This window comes from Durio zibethinus, chromosome 18, assembly GCF_047325235.1.
Source record: "Durio zibethinus cultivar Kanyao isolate XHJ-2024 chromosome 18, ASM4732523v1, whole genome shotgun sequence".
NCBI lineage: Eukaryota > Viridiplantae > Streptophyta > Magnoliopsida > Malvales > Malvaceae > Durio > Durio zibethinus.
Window position 1 is genome coordinate 19,450,029 of NC_143179.1, and position 17,663 is coordinate 19,467,691.

General features: G+C 30.1%; 1 protein-coding gene across 1 annotated transcript; it reads left to right on the top strand.

The window, feature by feature from the left end:
• The first annotated feature begins 15,585 nt into the window (after positions 1 to 15,585).
• LOC111300673 (PLAT domain-containing protein 3-like) lies at positions 15,586 to 16,524 on the top strand. Its single transcript, XM_022896295.2, has 2 exons — positions 15,586 to 15,689; positions 15,770 to 16,524. Exons 1-2 carry the CDS (start codon positions 15,618 to 15,620, stop codon positions 16,223 to 16,225), a joined length of 528 nt encoding a protein of 175 aa, XP_022752030.1. The 5' UTR covers positions 15,586 to 15,617; the 3' UTR covers positions 16,226 to 16,524.
• Positions 16,525 to 17,663: the final 1,139 nt, after the last annotated feature.

Below are 17,663 nucleotides of genomic sequence, written 5' to 3' on the forward strand. Positions count from 1 at the left end.
AAATTATTGAAGGTGTTGTTATCTATAACCGTTTTTAGTAATTATATACAAACTGTGATAGAAATTATTAAAGGCGTCTTTCTTGGATATACGCCTTCAATAACAATGTTAAAATTTATGTGATGGTATATAGAAGGTATTTTACAATAGAAAACACCTTTAATAATTCCCAAAATATTTAGTGGGAAAATTTTGAAGGCGTCTGTTATTAACAAACGCCTTCAGTAATGGATTACAAAGTTTAAAGGTATATTGAAGGTGCTTTTTTTAATAAACGCCTTTCATTACCATGTGATATATTGAAGGCGTGTCATAATAAAGACACATTTAATAATCCGAAAAAATTTTTTTAAAAAAATTATTGAAGGTATTGTTATTTACAACCGCCTTAAGTAATTATCTACAAACTGTTATAGGAATTATTAAAGGTTTCTTTCTTGGATATACACCTTCAATAACAGTGTTAGAATTTGTGTGACAGTATATAAAAGGTATTTTACAGTAAAAGATGCCTTTAATAATTCTTAAAATATTTAATGAAAAAATTTTGAAGGCGTTTGTTATTAACAAATGCCTTCAATAATGGATTACTAAGTTTAAAGGTATATTGAATGTGCTTTTTTTAATAAACGCCTTCCATTACTATCGTGGTATATTGAAGGCATCTCATAATAAAAGACTCATTTAATAATCTGAGAAAATTTTTTTAGAAAAATTATTAAAGGCATTGTTATCTACAATCGCCTTCAATAATTATCTACAAACTGTGATAAGAATTATTAAAGGCATCTTTCTTGGATATACACCTTTAATAACAGTGTTAGAATTTTTATGGTGGTATATAGAAGGTATTTACAGTAGAAGACGCCTTTAATAATTCTTAAAATTTTTAATAGAAAAATTTTGAAGACATCTGTTATTAACAAATGCCTTCAGTAATGGATTACTAAGTTTAAAGGTATATTGAAGGTACCTTTTTTAATAAACGCCTTTCATTACCATCATGGTATATTAAAGGCGTATTATAATAAAAGACGCTTTTAATAATCCGAGAAAAATTTTTTAAAAAAATTATTAAAGGAATTATTATTTGTAACTGCTTTCAATAATTATCTACAAACTATGATAGGAATTATTAAAGGCATCTTTCTTGGATATATGCATTCAATAACAGTGTTAAAATTTTTATGACGGTATATAAAAGATATTTTACAGTAGAAGATGCCTTTAATAATTTCTAAAATTTTTAGTGGGAAAATTTTGAAAGCGTTTGTTATTAACAAACGCCTTCAGTAATGGATTACTAAGTTTAAAGGTATATTGAAGGCACCTTTTCGAATAAACGTTTTTCATAACCATCATGGTATATTGAAGGCGTGTTATAATAAAAGACGCTTTTACTAATATGAAAAAATTTTTTTAAAAGAATTATTGAAGGCGTTGTTTTCTATAACCGCCTTCACTAATTATATACAAACTATGATATGAATTACTAAAGGAATCTTTCTTAGATATACGCATTCAATAACCATGTTAAAATTTGTGTGGCGATATGTTAAAGGTGCTTATATTATATTCAAAAAATATTTATGAGGGAATTATTGTTGGTATTTTTTGTTAGTAAATGCCTTCCATAATCCTGTCTAATAAAAATCTTTCTAAACTTAGCACATCCAATCACCAACTTCAAGCTTCATCTTCATTATTATACTATTTCTCTTTCCAAACCAAGTACAATTTACTTTCCCTTTCTTTCCACTTTTAGTAGTCGAGCATTATCTTTTAAAACCCTATTTCGACTATTCATAACTTATTGACTTTAGCTTTTACTTCATTCGACTATTCCTTCAGCTTTTACAATTCATGATTTTCTTTTTGGTGAAATTTAAAAAAAAAAAAAAACTCACCTTATTTCACCTTATGTCAACCTCAACTACAAATACTCTTGGGTATTGTCTACATTAGCAGCAGAGTTTTAATAATCATAATATTTGGTAGCTAATAAATTACTTCACAACAAGGAGTTCTCGTTTTGTATAAGTACTAGTCTTGTTATTATCTTTTGTTTAAAACATAGTAAACTATGCAATTGTACATGTTTGTTTTCATATTAATTATTTATATACATTTGGTCTGATAATGTAGCAATTAATAAATGGATAAGAGTTGGATGTAAAAGTCAAGATTAAGTCAAGAGTACAAAGATGGAGTGAAAAATTTTCTTAATTTTGCATTTAAGAATACAAGTGAAGATAATATGATATTATGCCCATGTATGAAATGTGCTAATATCGAGTGGCAAATGCGTCAAGTTGTTTATGAACATTTAATTTGTATTAGCTTTCTATCAGGATATGCTAATTGATATTTTCATGGAGAGTCTGTATAGTCAAGGTCTTTCACTATAGTTTTTTTAACATCAAAGGCTCTCCATCACCAACATGATCCCTTTATAGCAGATGACATTGAAGGCATGTTACGAGATGCTTTTAATATTCATAATCAAAATTTTCATAATCTTTCTCCTTAAAATGAAGGATTTAATCAGTCTAATGTTGAAATGCATGAATTTGGTGAACCTGAGATAGGTGTACATGACCAACAACCTAGATGAAAAGCATAAAAGTTTTATAGGTTACTTGAAGAGATGAATGAAAAACTTTTTGAGGGATCGAAACATTAAATGTTATCTTTTTATGTTCATCTTTTTCAGTTAAAATGCTTATTTGGATGGACGAAAAACTCTTTGACTTTATTATTACAGTTTATGAAAGAAATGTTTTCTTTTGCAAAAATCTCTTAATCTTGTTAGGAATCAAAGAAGATGATCAAAGATTTAGGTCTCGTATATGAGAAAATTCACAGTTATCCCAATGATTGCATGTTGTATTAGAGGGATAGAAAAAAGCAAGAATCTTGTAATTTGTGTGGTATTTCTCGTTGAGTCGACAAAAACTTTAATGAAAGGTTGAATGATGATGGTGATGAGGTATGCATAAAAAAGAAGCCTGTTAAAGTTTTATGCTATTTTTCATTAATACCAAGACTTCAAACGACTCTACATATCTTTCAAAACTATAGATTCAATAAGGTGGCATTATGAGAAATAGACAAATGATGGATCATTAAGGCATCCTGTAGATTCTTTAGCATGGAAGTCATTTCATTCTAGGTTTTCAAACTTTGCATCTGATCCTCAAAATATTATGCTTGGATTGGTATCTGATGCATTCAACCCATTTCAAATGATGAGTACTTCTTATAGTACTTGACCAATTGCATTGATTCCTTACAATTTACCACCATAGATTGTTATGAAGCAACAGTTATCTATATTGTCTATGATAATTTTTGAAGAAAAAAGTTCGTGTAATGATATAAACATCTACTTACAACCTCTTATTAAAGAGTTAAAGTAATTATAAGAAGGAATTGAGACCTATGATGCGTCAAAAGCAGAGAACTTCAATATACGTGCTGCTTTATTATAGAATACCAATGATTTTTTTGCTTATGTAAATTTATCTGATTGGAGTATAAAAGGTCATTATGCTTGTCCATGTTGTACTGTACATATATGTTTGATGTGATTACGTAATGGTAGAAAGTTCTGTTATATGGGACATCATCGATAGTTAGATGATAATCATCGATTTAGATTCTAAAAACATCTCTTTGATGAAACTGAAGAGTTGAAGAGATCATCTTTACCCATTAGTAGGTCTAATATCTTGTCAAAGTTAAAAGATATCAATTTCACATATGAAAAATGACTCCATCAAGAAAAAAAGTGAGGGACATCTTTGAAGGTGTTTGGCCTCGTATTACGTAAGTTGATAATAGTCATACAAAAATTAGTGATCTTGATGTTCAAAGTGATGAAGAAGACGATGAAGTAGATGACCCCAATGAGTATGAGTTGTGGAAAAAAAAGAAGTATATTTTTTTAGTTACCTTATTAAGAATATAATCTATTACGCCATAACTTTGATTTGATGCACATAGAGAAGAATGTTTGCAAAAATTTTATCAGGATAATTCTCAATATGAATAGAAGATCTAATAATGACTTAAAAAGTTAGCTTGACTTAGTTGATATGGAGATTCACTTAGACCTTTATCTGATGTTACTTTTTAATGGCAAATATCAATTGTCTGCTGCTTGTTTTAGGATTTCTAAAGCTGAAAAATATGTGTTTCGCAAGGTTTTGAAAAATGTTAAAGTTTCGGATGGCTATGCATTAAATATATCAAGATGTGTGAATATGAAGGAGCAAAAACCTTCTTCATTAAAGTTACACGATTATCACATTTTGATGCAAAGACTTACTTTCAATTGCTTTACGTTCATCAATGTCAAAGTAAATGACTTCTGTGGTAATTGAATTAATTAACATATTTAAATCTCTATGTCAAAAATGTATGAATGTGGAAGAGCTTGACAAAGATCAAGATCGAGCCACGATTATTTTATGCCATTTAGAGAAGATCTTTCATCTAAACTTCTTCATTATTATGATGCATTTGGTTATCCACCTTTCATATGAAGCAAAGGTCGGTGGGTCGATTTATTATCGATTGATGTATCTTATTAAAAGGTATTATTTGTTAATAGATTGATTACATTTTTATTGATTATCAAGCCAATCTACTTAAAATAACATATAACTAATATTTTATGCTATAGGTTTTTGGGGAGGTTAAAGTCTTATTATCGCAACAAAACGTTATTCGAAAAGTTCTATTACTGAAAGACATTTAGCAAAATAGTGTATGACATTTTGTTTTCATTATTTGGAAGATGTTGAAACGAGATTTAATAAACCTTCGAGAAATGTTGGTATGTAGCATACAGACTCGACCTACAATTATCTTTTTCAAAGTTTTGGATAACCCATAGGTAAAGTTGAATTGGTAGAGTTAGATGATAAATCTTGGGCACAAGCACATCGATATGCTCTTTTTCATCATGACTCAATTGAATCATTTGGCATGTAAGTTTCTAGCAAGGAAATTATTCATTACATTAGGCATAATTTATTGTGTTTTTTTTTATTGTTAATACTTTACCATGATGCTTTATAGTGAGTATAGAAATAATTTGAGAGATCCTGTACATTATCAACGATCAAACCTTCGAGAAATTGATAAGTTGTTCGCTGAAAACTTTCATGAATAGTTAGGAGCAACTGTAAGTAATGCCATACTTCCCATTATTTTTTATCTAAATAAAATGCTTACGGTAAAAATTACATTAATAACATATATATATTTATTCCACTTTTATAGGTTTGGAGTAGAAGGCTTGTTAGTGAAGAGGTGAAGTGTCTTTCACATGGTCCGAACCGGATTATGAAATGATACAAAAGTTTCATCATTAATGGATTTAGATTTCACATAAAATCTCATGAGAGATTTAGAAGTACATAAAATTCAAGAGTTGTTGTGACTTCATCAACTACTAGCTATGCTAGTGCTAGGGACACAAACTCTTTAGAAGAAAATGTTGACTATTATGGCATGATTAATGACATCATTGAGTTTGATTATTATGGCAAGTGGAAAGTTATCTTATTTCGTTGTGATTGGGCTTATATGAATAGTGTGAGGGGTCTTAAGAAAGATCAATATGGATTTACACTTGTGAATTTTTCTCGATTAATTCACACTAGACAATAACTCATCGATGAACTTTATCTATTTTCATCTCAAGTCAAACAAGATTTTACTCTAAAGATCCGAAAGAATTGGGTTGGTTTGTTGTTCTTCGAAACACACCTAGAGACTTATTTGATATGGGTTAGATACCAAAGATGATGTTGAACATGGAACTGAATGTTATCTTTTTGCTGAACAAAACTTGGATGAGAATATCTCCAGTACCTATGCTCAGTGGGTCTGCGAAGATATTACTGAAGACATTTACGAACCATGATTTCGTACACCTATAATTTGTAATTCGAGTGTTTAAGACATAATGTCGTAAATAATAGTATATAAATAATGTCACATTCGTTATTGTATAATTATTGTTTTCTAAATCATACATTATATTTTGATTTAATTAAATCAATATGTTCTTTATATATCGTAGGTTTTGATTTCTTAAATTGAAAATGTCTTTATATATCTTCTGAACTAACATTTTTTCTATATTCACTTTTATAATGTAGGTAAGCTATAATGCGGAGAAGTAAGTTGCAAGGAAAATAAATCAGAGATATTAGTTCAGAACCGTCTACGACACTTGTAGATATTGGCTATGGATTGAATCTTTTGGAGGTAAATGAACGTACTGTCATATCTAACTCCATCACTTCTAACCCTTCAACTGATATTGGATCTGGCAATATAAGAGGTCCAGGTTTAGATAATACCCCATCAATTGATTATGCTTTAAATTTTAATGCAGGTATGATATACTCCAATTTTAGAATTTGAGTATAATGATAAAAGTATTGCAATTTTACAAATATATTTTATATTTGTTGCAATTGATAACAATGGTCAACGGAGGATCAGAGGTCAGACAACTTTGAAGGAATTGTTTGCAGTACCTCCTAATGAGCGTATTGTAGTGTCTGCAAACTCTGATAGGCAACCAATTGGTGAAGAGGCTTAACTATTGGCTAGATTTCTAGGCATGCTAGCCCGTAATGGAATGAAATTGCCTATTCATTATAAAACATGGCATAATGTTCCAGAAGAAGTTAAGGTTGATACGTTAAACTTTATTGAGGTATTAGTATAATTAATTAGATATATTCAAATTTTTTATTTTACATTTTGTTTACTTATTCAAACTTTTCTTTTTGTATTATTACAGTCAAGATTTGTACTTGAAATACCAACTTCATTTGTGCTTAAGTCATTAGGAAAGAAATGGAAAGATTATAAGCATAGTTTAAAGAATAAGTATTTCGATCGAAATACTACTGTAGAGGTGATGATGTAAAATTTACCCTATAATGTGATTAGGTGGCAATATGAATAATTGGTTAGATTTTGGTTCTCAAGAAAATGAGAGGTACTAGTTTATAACTCTGTATAATATAATGAAATGATGAAAGTGTTTGATGGTTTCAGTTGATAATATTTGTATTTCTATCATATACGTAATTAATTTTTATGACAAGAAAGAGAACAGATTGGGATTAGTAACAGAAAGCAATAGAAATATAGCCACATAAGTGGATCAAAAAGTTTTACAAGAAAGCAAAAAAAAATCATAAGTTTATGATAATTAACTTATTCCAATGAATGAACTTTTTCTGTCATAAAAAGGTAAATATGGAAATTAACATTTATTGTTCTGTTTTAATAGATTTGATTGTTTTAATATATGATATTAAACTTATCGAAAGTTTTGAACTTAGTTACACAGATGATATGTATGAAAAGTTACTGTTTACGTATATTTACGCCTTTATTATATGGTTGTTGTTATTATAGTATTTTAATAGTTTTGATAGCTTTAATAGTTGATATTAAGCTTTTTTGATTGACTGAACTTGGTTTCTATGGTTGATATGAGAGAAAAAATTGTCAGTTATGTTTGTTTGGGAATTTTTTTGTATATAAAAAGCAAATATACAAGTAAATTTTGGATGCCTTTCAACATATTGAATGGCTTCAATCCTTCATATTAAACCGAAAGAAAATAATTGAATTTGGTTTCCATGATCAATATGTGTGAAAGCCCAAAATGCTTTTGTGAGAAAACACTTATTTACAGTTGGTTGTAATCTTGTAATCTATATATTTATATTTGTGTCTCTAGAATTAAGTATTTGTATCCCTAGAATTAAAGAAGATTTAGTTTCTTAGTTTAACCCCTAGTTAGTTGTATATAAATCTAAGATTCTTGTATAATTCATAATAAGCAATTTTTCAATATACATTCAGTTTCCACATGGTATCAGAGCTTTAGGCTCTTCTTGGGAAGCAAAATTTTCAGCCTTCATTGCTGATTTTTTTAGGCTTTCATTGCCAAACCTTTTCAAAGAAAGATATCACTACCACCCAATTTGAGAAAATGTTAACTGAGAAAATCACTAGAGTACTACAGATGTCTCAGAAACAAGGAGAGTTCAACAGGAAAGAGATTGAAAAACTGAGAAACTTATTGAAAATCCTTGAAAAGCCTACTATGGTATGTTCTTTGGGTAAAGTTTCTAGTTCAGATAAAGCTTCCGATTCTCATGGATTAAATGTCTCGGTTAAGCCTATTACGAGTTCTTGAGTCATTGACTCATGAGCCACAGACCATATGACACATTTCTCACAAAAGTTTAGTACATATAACCTATGTCCTAGTAATAAAAAAATTATTGTTGCTGATGGTTCACTTACCACAGTGGCAGGATTAGGAGATGTTCAAGTTAATCCCTCGTTTGTTCTAAAAAATGTTCTTCATGTTCCTGGATTGTCTACTAATCTAATATCTATACAAAAACTTACCAGAGATATAAATTGCAAAGTAACTTTTTATCCCTCTTATTGTAAATTTCAGGACTAGAGTTCGAAAAAGATGATTGGACTTGCTAAGGAGAAGGATGGATTATACTATCTTGAGACATCAAATAACACAAGTAGTATCAAAAATAGTTTACCTTTGTCATTTCTTTTTGAAAAATCTTCTAATAAAGAAAAAATCTGGCTTTATCATTTTCGTCTTGGACATCTTTCTTTTGTAACCTTAAGAAACATGTTTTCCTCATTGTTCAAAGGATTAAATGTTGAAGATTTTCATTGTGATATTTGTGAATTTGTAAAACATAGACATGTGTCTTTTCCAATCAGTAACAAAAGAAGTTCTACTCTCTTTTACTTGATTCATAGTGACATTTGGGGTCCCTCTACAATTCTTAATATTTCTGGTGCGATATGGTTTGTTTCATTTATAGATGATTGTACTAGGGTCTCTTAGATTTTTTTACTTAAATCTAAATCAGATATGAATAGTATATTTTTAAGCTTCCAAAACATGATCCAAAATTAATTTGGAGTGAGAATCAAGAGATTTAGGTTTGATAATACAAGAGACTACTTCAACCAGAGTCTATCCACCTATTTCCCAAAAAAGGGGATTATCCATGAGTCATCTTGTGTTAATACTCCACAGCAGAATGGAGTGGCAGAGAGAAAAAATAGCCATTTACTAGCCACAACCCGAGCCTTTCTTTTTCAAGCAAATGTACCTAAATCTTATTGGAAAGAAGTTGTTCTCACTGCCACACACATTATAAATAGGTTACCTTCAAGAGTTTTGGGATTTAAAACTCTTATGGAACTACTCTCACAATTTTATCCCAACCTCAATGCCACAAACAATCTCACACCTAGGATATTTGGTTGTACATCATTTATTCATGTTCACAGTCATAACAGGGGAAAGTTGGATCCAATAGCGATTAAATGTATTTTTGTGGGGTATTCTTCAACTCAAAAAGGATATAAGTGCTATCATCCTCCTACCAAAAAATTTTATGTGTCTGCAGATATCACTTTTGAAAAAAATAAATCATTTTTTACTCAACCTTATCTTCAGGGGGAGACTTCATTCATGGAAGATAAGGATAAAGACTTTTTTTTGCTTGATTTACCTCATTCTTCAACATTTACACCCATTAATTCTTCTGAGTCGAAACCAGTTTCTGCTGAGCCTAAGTCAAACACTGAATTTGAGTCTGAACCCATTCCAAATACGAAAGATGTGACAAAGGATAATATTGTTCTTGATTCTATGAAGGAATTACAGGTGTACTCAAGAAAGAAAGTATCAGATCCTGAACCAGTGCCAGTCCAAGAACCTGATCCTAACTCTGGAAATGAGGTAACTACAGTTTTTGACTCTATTTCTCAAAATGAGCATGAATCTCCTAAAACTATAACTAGTGATTATGATTTGCCTATTGCCATTAGGAAAGGAACTAGAGAATGTACCAAGCATCCACTATACCCAATATCTAATTTTGTGTCATTTGAAAAATTCTCACCATCCCACAAAAATTTTCTTGTGAGCCTAAACACTATTTTTGTTCCAACTACATTATCCGAGGCATTATCCAGTGAAAAATAGAGGCAAGCCATGAAAATAGAAATGGAGGCCTTAGAGAAAAATCAGACATGGGAATTGGTAGAGTTGTCTAAAAAAAAAAATTTAGTGGGGTGTAAATGGGTTTTCACTGTAAAATACAAGGCAGATGGTACTATTGAAAAGTATAAAGCCAGGTTAGTGGCTAAGGGCTACACTCAAACCTATGGAGTGGATTACCAAGAAACTTTTGCTCCAGTTGCCAAGATGAATACAGTTAAGATTTTGTTATCATTGGCTGCAAATTACAATTGGCAGCTTCAACAATTTGATGTAAAGAATGTTTTTCTACATAGTGATTTGGAAGAAGAAATATATATGAAGGTTCCACCGGGATTTGGAGGTCATCTAGAAGCAAACAAAGTATGTAGGCTAAAAAAGGCTTTATATGGCCTTAAACAGTCTCCTAGAGCTTGGTTCGAGAGATTTGCCAAAGTGATGCTAGTAATGGGATATAAACAGAGTCAAGGAGATCACACATTGTTTATCAAGTACGTTGATTCAAGGAGAGTCACAGTTCTATTAGTGTATGTTGATGATATAATTATAACTGGAGATGATGAAAAAGAGAGAGAATCTATAAAACAGTGTTTGGTTAGAAAATTTGAGATAAAAGAGCTAGGGAGATTGAAATACTTCCTAAGAATTGAAGTAGCTCACTCACGGCATGGTATATTTATCTCACAACAGAAGTATATGATGGATCTTCTGAAGAAAACTAAGAAGCTTACATGTAAACGTGTAAATATCCCTATAGATCCTAATCATAAAATTAGAGAAGCTAATGAAGATGCTGTTGTAAATAGAGAGATGTACCAAAGATTAGTTGAAAAACTCATTTATCTCTCACATACTAGACCTGATATAGCATATGTTGTGAGTGTGGTAAGTCAATTTATGCATAGTCCTAAAAAAATGCACCTACAGGCTGTCTACTATATATTACACTATTTGAAGGCTAATCCTGAAAGATGTATCTTATTCAAAAGAAATTCAAGGTTAGTTCTAAAAATATATACAGATGCTGATTATGCAGGTTCAGTAACTGATAGAAGATTCACTTCAGGCTATTGTACTTTTTTAAGTGGTAATCTTGTGACTTGGAGGAGTAAAAAATAGAATGTGGTGGCAAGATCAAGTGCTGAAGCAGAGTTCAGAGCAATGGCTCAAGGAATTTATGAACTACTATGGTTAAAGATTATCTTAGAAGATTTGAAGATCAAGTGAGATAGACCAATGAGACTCTACTGTGATAACAAGTCTGCAATAAGCATTGCACATAATCCTGTACAATATGACAGAACAAAATACATTGAAGTAGACCGACATTTCATAAAGGAAAAACTAGACAGTGGGTTGATTTGTACACCTTATGTATCAACCAAGGGTCAACTTGCAGATGTGTTGACTAAAGGTCTCAGTAGTGCAACATTTCAAGGAATTATTTCCAAGCTGAGAATGAAAAACACCTATTCATCAGCTTGAGGGGGAGTGTGAAAAAACACTTATTTACAGCTAGTTGTAATCTTGTAATCTGTATATTTATATTTGTATCTCTAGAATTAAGTATTTGTATCCCTAAAATTAAGGAAGATTTAGTTTCCTAGTTTAACCCCTAGTTAGTTGTATATAAACCTAAGATTCTTGTATAATTCATAATAAGCAGTTTTTCAATATACATTAAGTTTTCACAGCTTTTATTCTTTGCATATGTTTAAGACTATTGTGTTGTTATAGGGCCAAAATATAAATAAAAGAGATTAAAATTATTCAAAATTTTGATACTTGATTGACAGGATTGATATGCATAAATAAGTTACGATTGATATGTATCCTATCAAATAACATATGTTTTTGTATAAGAGAATGAGATAGGCGGTACAATTAGACGTGTGAAACTTTTTTGCGTAACACACACAAAAAACTGATCTTACATGAATGTCGAAACACAAGAAATTATGGTAATTTGTATCATTTATTTTAACATAAAGTAAATATTAACTCTTTTTAACATATAATCAATTAATCATTAAACTTGATAGTTGTATATGATAAATTCACAAGAAAAAATGAAAGAGAAAATGGCTGTTGAGATTGAAGTAGAATCTGAAGTTTCTCTTAACATGCAAGAAATGAAAAATCGGATATTCATAGAAGTTGCTAGAAAAAAAAGCATGGACGGGTCCGAGGCCTTGGATTGGGTCCAACACCATTTGCCTACTATGGACATAACTCTCTGTAATTTACACTCTCAGCAAGTTAGTCTTAACGAGACATTTCAATATTAAGAGGAAAGTTACAAACTATGCAACAACGTTTTCAGCAAATTGAAGCAGAAAGAGAACAGAATCATGCCAAAATTGAAGAAGAACGTGCTAGAATGGAACTAGAGTGTGTAAAATTTTAGCAGTTGCATGATTGATTCGATTATCTTATGAATTTTATGCAATTGATAATTTTCAAGAAATGATCTTGGTGCTCCATCAACTCAGGTATTATATTTAGTAAATATTAAAATTTTTAAATAAAAAATAAGCATACAATAAAGTGTTAAAAATTGTATGGTATTATTCGATAGGTTGTTGAACACGCTAGTGACCAAGGTGAAAAAATTTTTTCATCAATTGGCAGCCAGCAAAATGTATGTAGTCATCCATTTCATACATTTTAATTTTTTATTTGGTTAATGTATTTACAATATTTGAATGTTATTATACTAATTATTAAACTTTATATTAATTAGATGTATATTTAAACGTGAATGAAGTTAATATTAATTTCAGTTTCTGAATTTAAGCTCTTTATTGAAAATAAAATTTATTATAAGAAATTAAAAAAAATATATTTTTACATAATGGCAGTGTTTGCATTGGGCAATGCCGCTAAATGAATAATTTAATGACGTTTGTAGCATAAAACACCATTATAAGTAGCGGCACTCTTTCAAGCAAACGCTGCTAGGTAGGTGGCGCTTTTTATAAAAATGACTTGACCAATGGCATTTTTCTCATAACAATGCCATTGAATTAGCGACTCCTAAAAGATACAAACGCTGTAAATATTGAGATGTTTTCATATTCAAACGTCATCGATGCAATGACGTTTTTCTCATAAAAATGTCACTGAAATAACAGTGACTAAAAGATATAAACACCGTTAAGATTGAGCTGTTTTTATATTTAAATGCCTTTAAAGTAGCAGCATCTGAAAGATATAAACGCCGTTAAAATGACAGTGTTTCATATATAAATACCATTAATATTGAGGTATTTTTCAAAAACGCCGCTATTTACTGCAACGCGTGTATAGGCGGCACTCTGCATGATATTTTTTTGCAAATGCCGCAACCTTATAGTGGCGTTAATAAACACCGCTAAACGGTAAAAAAATTGTCGCTAAAAACCAAAACCCCTATAGTGGAATAAGCATAAAAGTCTCAAAAGTAGACTATAGAAGCATGATTATATTTGACATCATACTTATTGACATGTAAACTCTTATATTGACTTAAAATATAAAATTTTTGAAACTTTTATGAAAAAGAAATATTAAGCTATAGAATATTTGCTAGTTATCTTTCACTAAGGGTAGATTTGAAGGCTCCTACTTAAAAAAAATTATCAAATAGTGAAAAGATAAATGAAATGATAACTTAATTAAGTATATATGATATCTTAATAATTGAATGGAACATTCTTTAATAAAAGAATGCATATTTGCATATGGTGGGGGTGATAAGGATAAAAGAAATAAAAATTGTCACCATAGTATTGTAAGATTGTAGTATAACTTTATGAGCAAATGATACATGCTAATAAGTTTAGTACAACTTACTAAAGTAAAATCATAAAAAGGTCTTTAAATATCTTAAAAGGACTAAAATGACTTGGTTTATTCATTGAGTTTATACAATTGTACTAGAAATATAATTGTATTAAAAATGTATAAAAGTATGATAATAGAATGATTGAAATGTATAAGTATAGAGTTATGGCCATAATCATACCAATTATTTCTTAAAATAACAAGAATGAGGTAAAAATGTCTAGAGCATATAAATGATATGCACAATGAAATATATAGACACATTAACCTATTAAGTGATTATATTAGAGATTCAATCTCAAGTGAGGGTAATAACTATAAAAGAAAATTGAATTATAAGATATTTGGTTAGTAGTACTACAAATAGAATGTGTTTAAACCCTTACTATTATATACCAAAAATAGGAACCCAATTTTGAATTAGTAACTTTTAATTATAAAGTTTAATGGGTTAAAACAAGTTATTATCATGTGTCTTTTAAACACTAGTAAAATCCATTCAAATTTTAGAAACTAGTGTGATCCATTACGTGAGTAAAATGCGTTTTTTATACTCTTAATGAAGTTTATTATTTAAAAGTCTAAAGAAATTGAGATATTATGAAAACTCTACTAATAAAAACATAGAAGTTGTACCACTTCAACAAGAAGAATTGTAATTTCTCTTGTAAATATTTACGAATAGGATAAGTACATGACTATAATAATATTAAAGCGCTTATAAACCTCTTATAGAACAATAAGTAAATATGATGTGTGTTATATCTTCAATTACAATACTAGGAGTTAAGGTTTAATCTATGAACACCATTAACTTTGTTAGAATTTAAAAGTATATATACTAATTGAAAGTTTAAATCAAAAGATACCTTTTTGTATTCATAAATTTGTTTGTGTGAAAAGTTAAAAATTAAGCACTAACATTTCAAACTAGTGAAAGATTGTTGGTAGTTTAGATTATGGTGTATCTCACATTAGATAAAAAGAGTTAATTATTAGTGAATAAACTTAATTTTTTTTATTAATTTTATTCATATTATGACTAATTATGTTTGAACATAAATAATTATTATATAACAAATAGTCATGACTATTTAAATATAAATAAATGATTGTTCATATAAGTCATGATTATATAAATTGTCATAACCATTTGAATACAAATTTATGTTTATTCATTCATTACAAATAGATTTTTCAATACAACTATTTTTACTACTTTTAATTGGAGAATTTGAAATTTTATTGAATACTGGGGGCATAATTATCTTTAAAAATAATATTTTTCTTGTCTCAAAATCAAATCTTTTTCTATTATTTCTATTCCTTTATTTCCTTTTCTTATTACAGTGTTACTTGTTGGCATTGTGACTTATTTTTTCAATTAGCAAATTTTAATAAGTTAATGTTTGAATTCTTTGGTTGATTTGAGTTAAATTCAACTTAAAATTTTAAGATAGTTGTGATTAAGTTATTTGTTTAAAAAAAAGAAGAAGAAATGATTTTTTTAAGTTAAATAATTAAAATATAAATGTATTTATTTTTAAGAATTTTCAAAATTTTAAATTTATTTTTTAATGAGGTGGAGGTAAAGTAAAGAAAAAAAATTGCCATGTGCACTCCAAAAATGCATATTTATACACAACAAGTATATTTAATTTGATCTCGACGACAGAGCATAAAAAATTTAAAGCCAATGGCGATCCCAACAGCGCTGATCCTTTCTTTCTTCCTCCTCTTCCTCTCCTACTCCACCATCGCTCTTTCCGTAAGTACCCCTCAACAACCCTCATAATCCTCTCCACATCCCCATCTCTAACCTCTTATCTCTCTTTTTCTTGCATGCAGGGCGATGAAGATTGCGTTTACTCAGTCTACATAAGAACCGGATCCATCTTAAAAGGCGGAACCGACTCCCTCGTCAGCCTAAGACTCTACGATGTCTACGGTGAGTTCATCGAGATCAACAACCTGGAAGCTTGGGGTGGATTAATGGAGCCAGGACATAAATATTACGAGAGGGGCAATTTGGACATTTTCTCTGGTAGGGGACATTGCTTGGCTGCTCCCATATGTGCCATGAACTTGACCTCGGATGGTTCGGGTGCGCACCATGGATGGTACTGTAACTACGTGGAAGTCACCATGACTGGCGTCCATACGCCTTGTAGCCAGCAGCAGTTCACGGTGGAGCAATGGTTGGCGCTCGATACCTCACCCTACGAGCTCACTGCCATGAGGAACTATTGTCCCACGGAGTTTCCTGTTGATCGACGTGATCGGAAGCCCAGCTCTAGCATGTGATGAGGCTTGTATTTAATTAATATATAATAATTATTATTTTAATAATGATGATTAATGGGGATTATCATGCTGATTAGAGGGGGGTTATGGTTTGATTTTGTATGACCAGCGGCAGTTTGGTCATGTAATGGGAAATTTTGGATCAAAGATGTTGCCATGTTGGATTTACCATGTTCATCATCATGTTGTCAATGGAAATTGTAAGAAAAGGTTGGCACTTGCCGTTACCTTATCATATATAGGCCTCCTTGCGGCAGCATCTAGTTCTCATTAAATGATATTATAAGGTTATTTCTATACTTGTCATGGTAATAGTTAATGATCATCAGGTCAGATTATTTAAGTGAAATTTCGATATTAAATATTGGGAATAAGTCTGAAAAAATTTTAAAGTATTTGATAATTCGAACGATCATTCAAAAAAGATAAATACTCATGAATTTATTTCTGTTTTTAATTTTTATGTCATTTGATATTTCTTATTTGGAGTATTATATGATTTTGTATTAGTATTTGATGTTGTTATTTAGGCCCAAAAGATTTATTTATTTATTTGTTATTATTTTGATGAATAGTCCCAAGGTGATGTTGGGAAGTGTTTTTTTTTTTTTTCTCTTTCATTCTTTCTGTCTAGAATCCGTCTAATATAATAACAGATTCCAACATTTAATTTCATAAGTTGTTTGATTAAATGGCGTTCGTGATCCGATGCTCAATTTCAGAATCTGGCTTACATGAGGTTTGCAATTCTGCATTCCGTCTGTGAGCTTGAGCTAGCCAGGTGATACGTGAGGAAATTGTATGTCTCTCTATTACTCAATTATTACATCAGGTTTGCAATTCCAAAAGGCATTTCCTAAAGTGCATACTCTTTGGGAAAACATCCACATGCTATTATTCAAATATATGATATCTTTCGATATTTTGAACAGGAATCTAACACGTTTATTACAGAAATATGAGAAATCATAAGTATATAATACAAACACCAAGCAAATGTTGCCTTTCAGTTTGCGTGTACAGCTAGACAATATATACAGTATTAAGTATATATTAATTGGTAATTAACAATCAATCGCATGACTATTTATGAAGTGTTTTAATTCTTAATTTTAATGATTAGAGTTTCAATCCGGATAATCTTAAATATTAAAAAAAAGAAGTAGTAATTAAGGTTGCCTAAGGCAAAAGACTTGCATTTCTGATCCAAAGGGTAAATATTTACTTGAAAGAGTCTTCAGCTAAAAGCCACTAACAATGTTTCACATATAGAATATCTTTCATTATACTAGCTTTCGAAATTACTTCGAAATTTCCTGCTATCATCCAAATTTCATAATCACAACTCCTCGAGTACTGTCAATTTTGCCATCAACAAGCTTTTAATTAATTTCTGCCGGTTGTGCTGATTGAAGAAGTGTTTTTTCCAACTAAATGG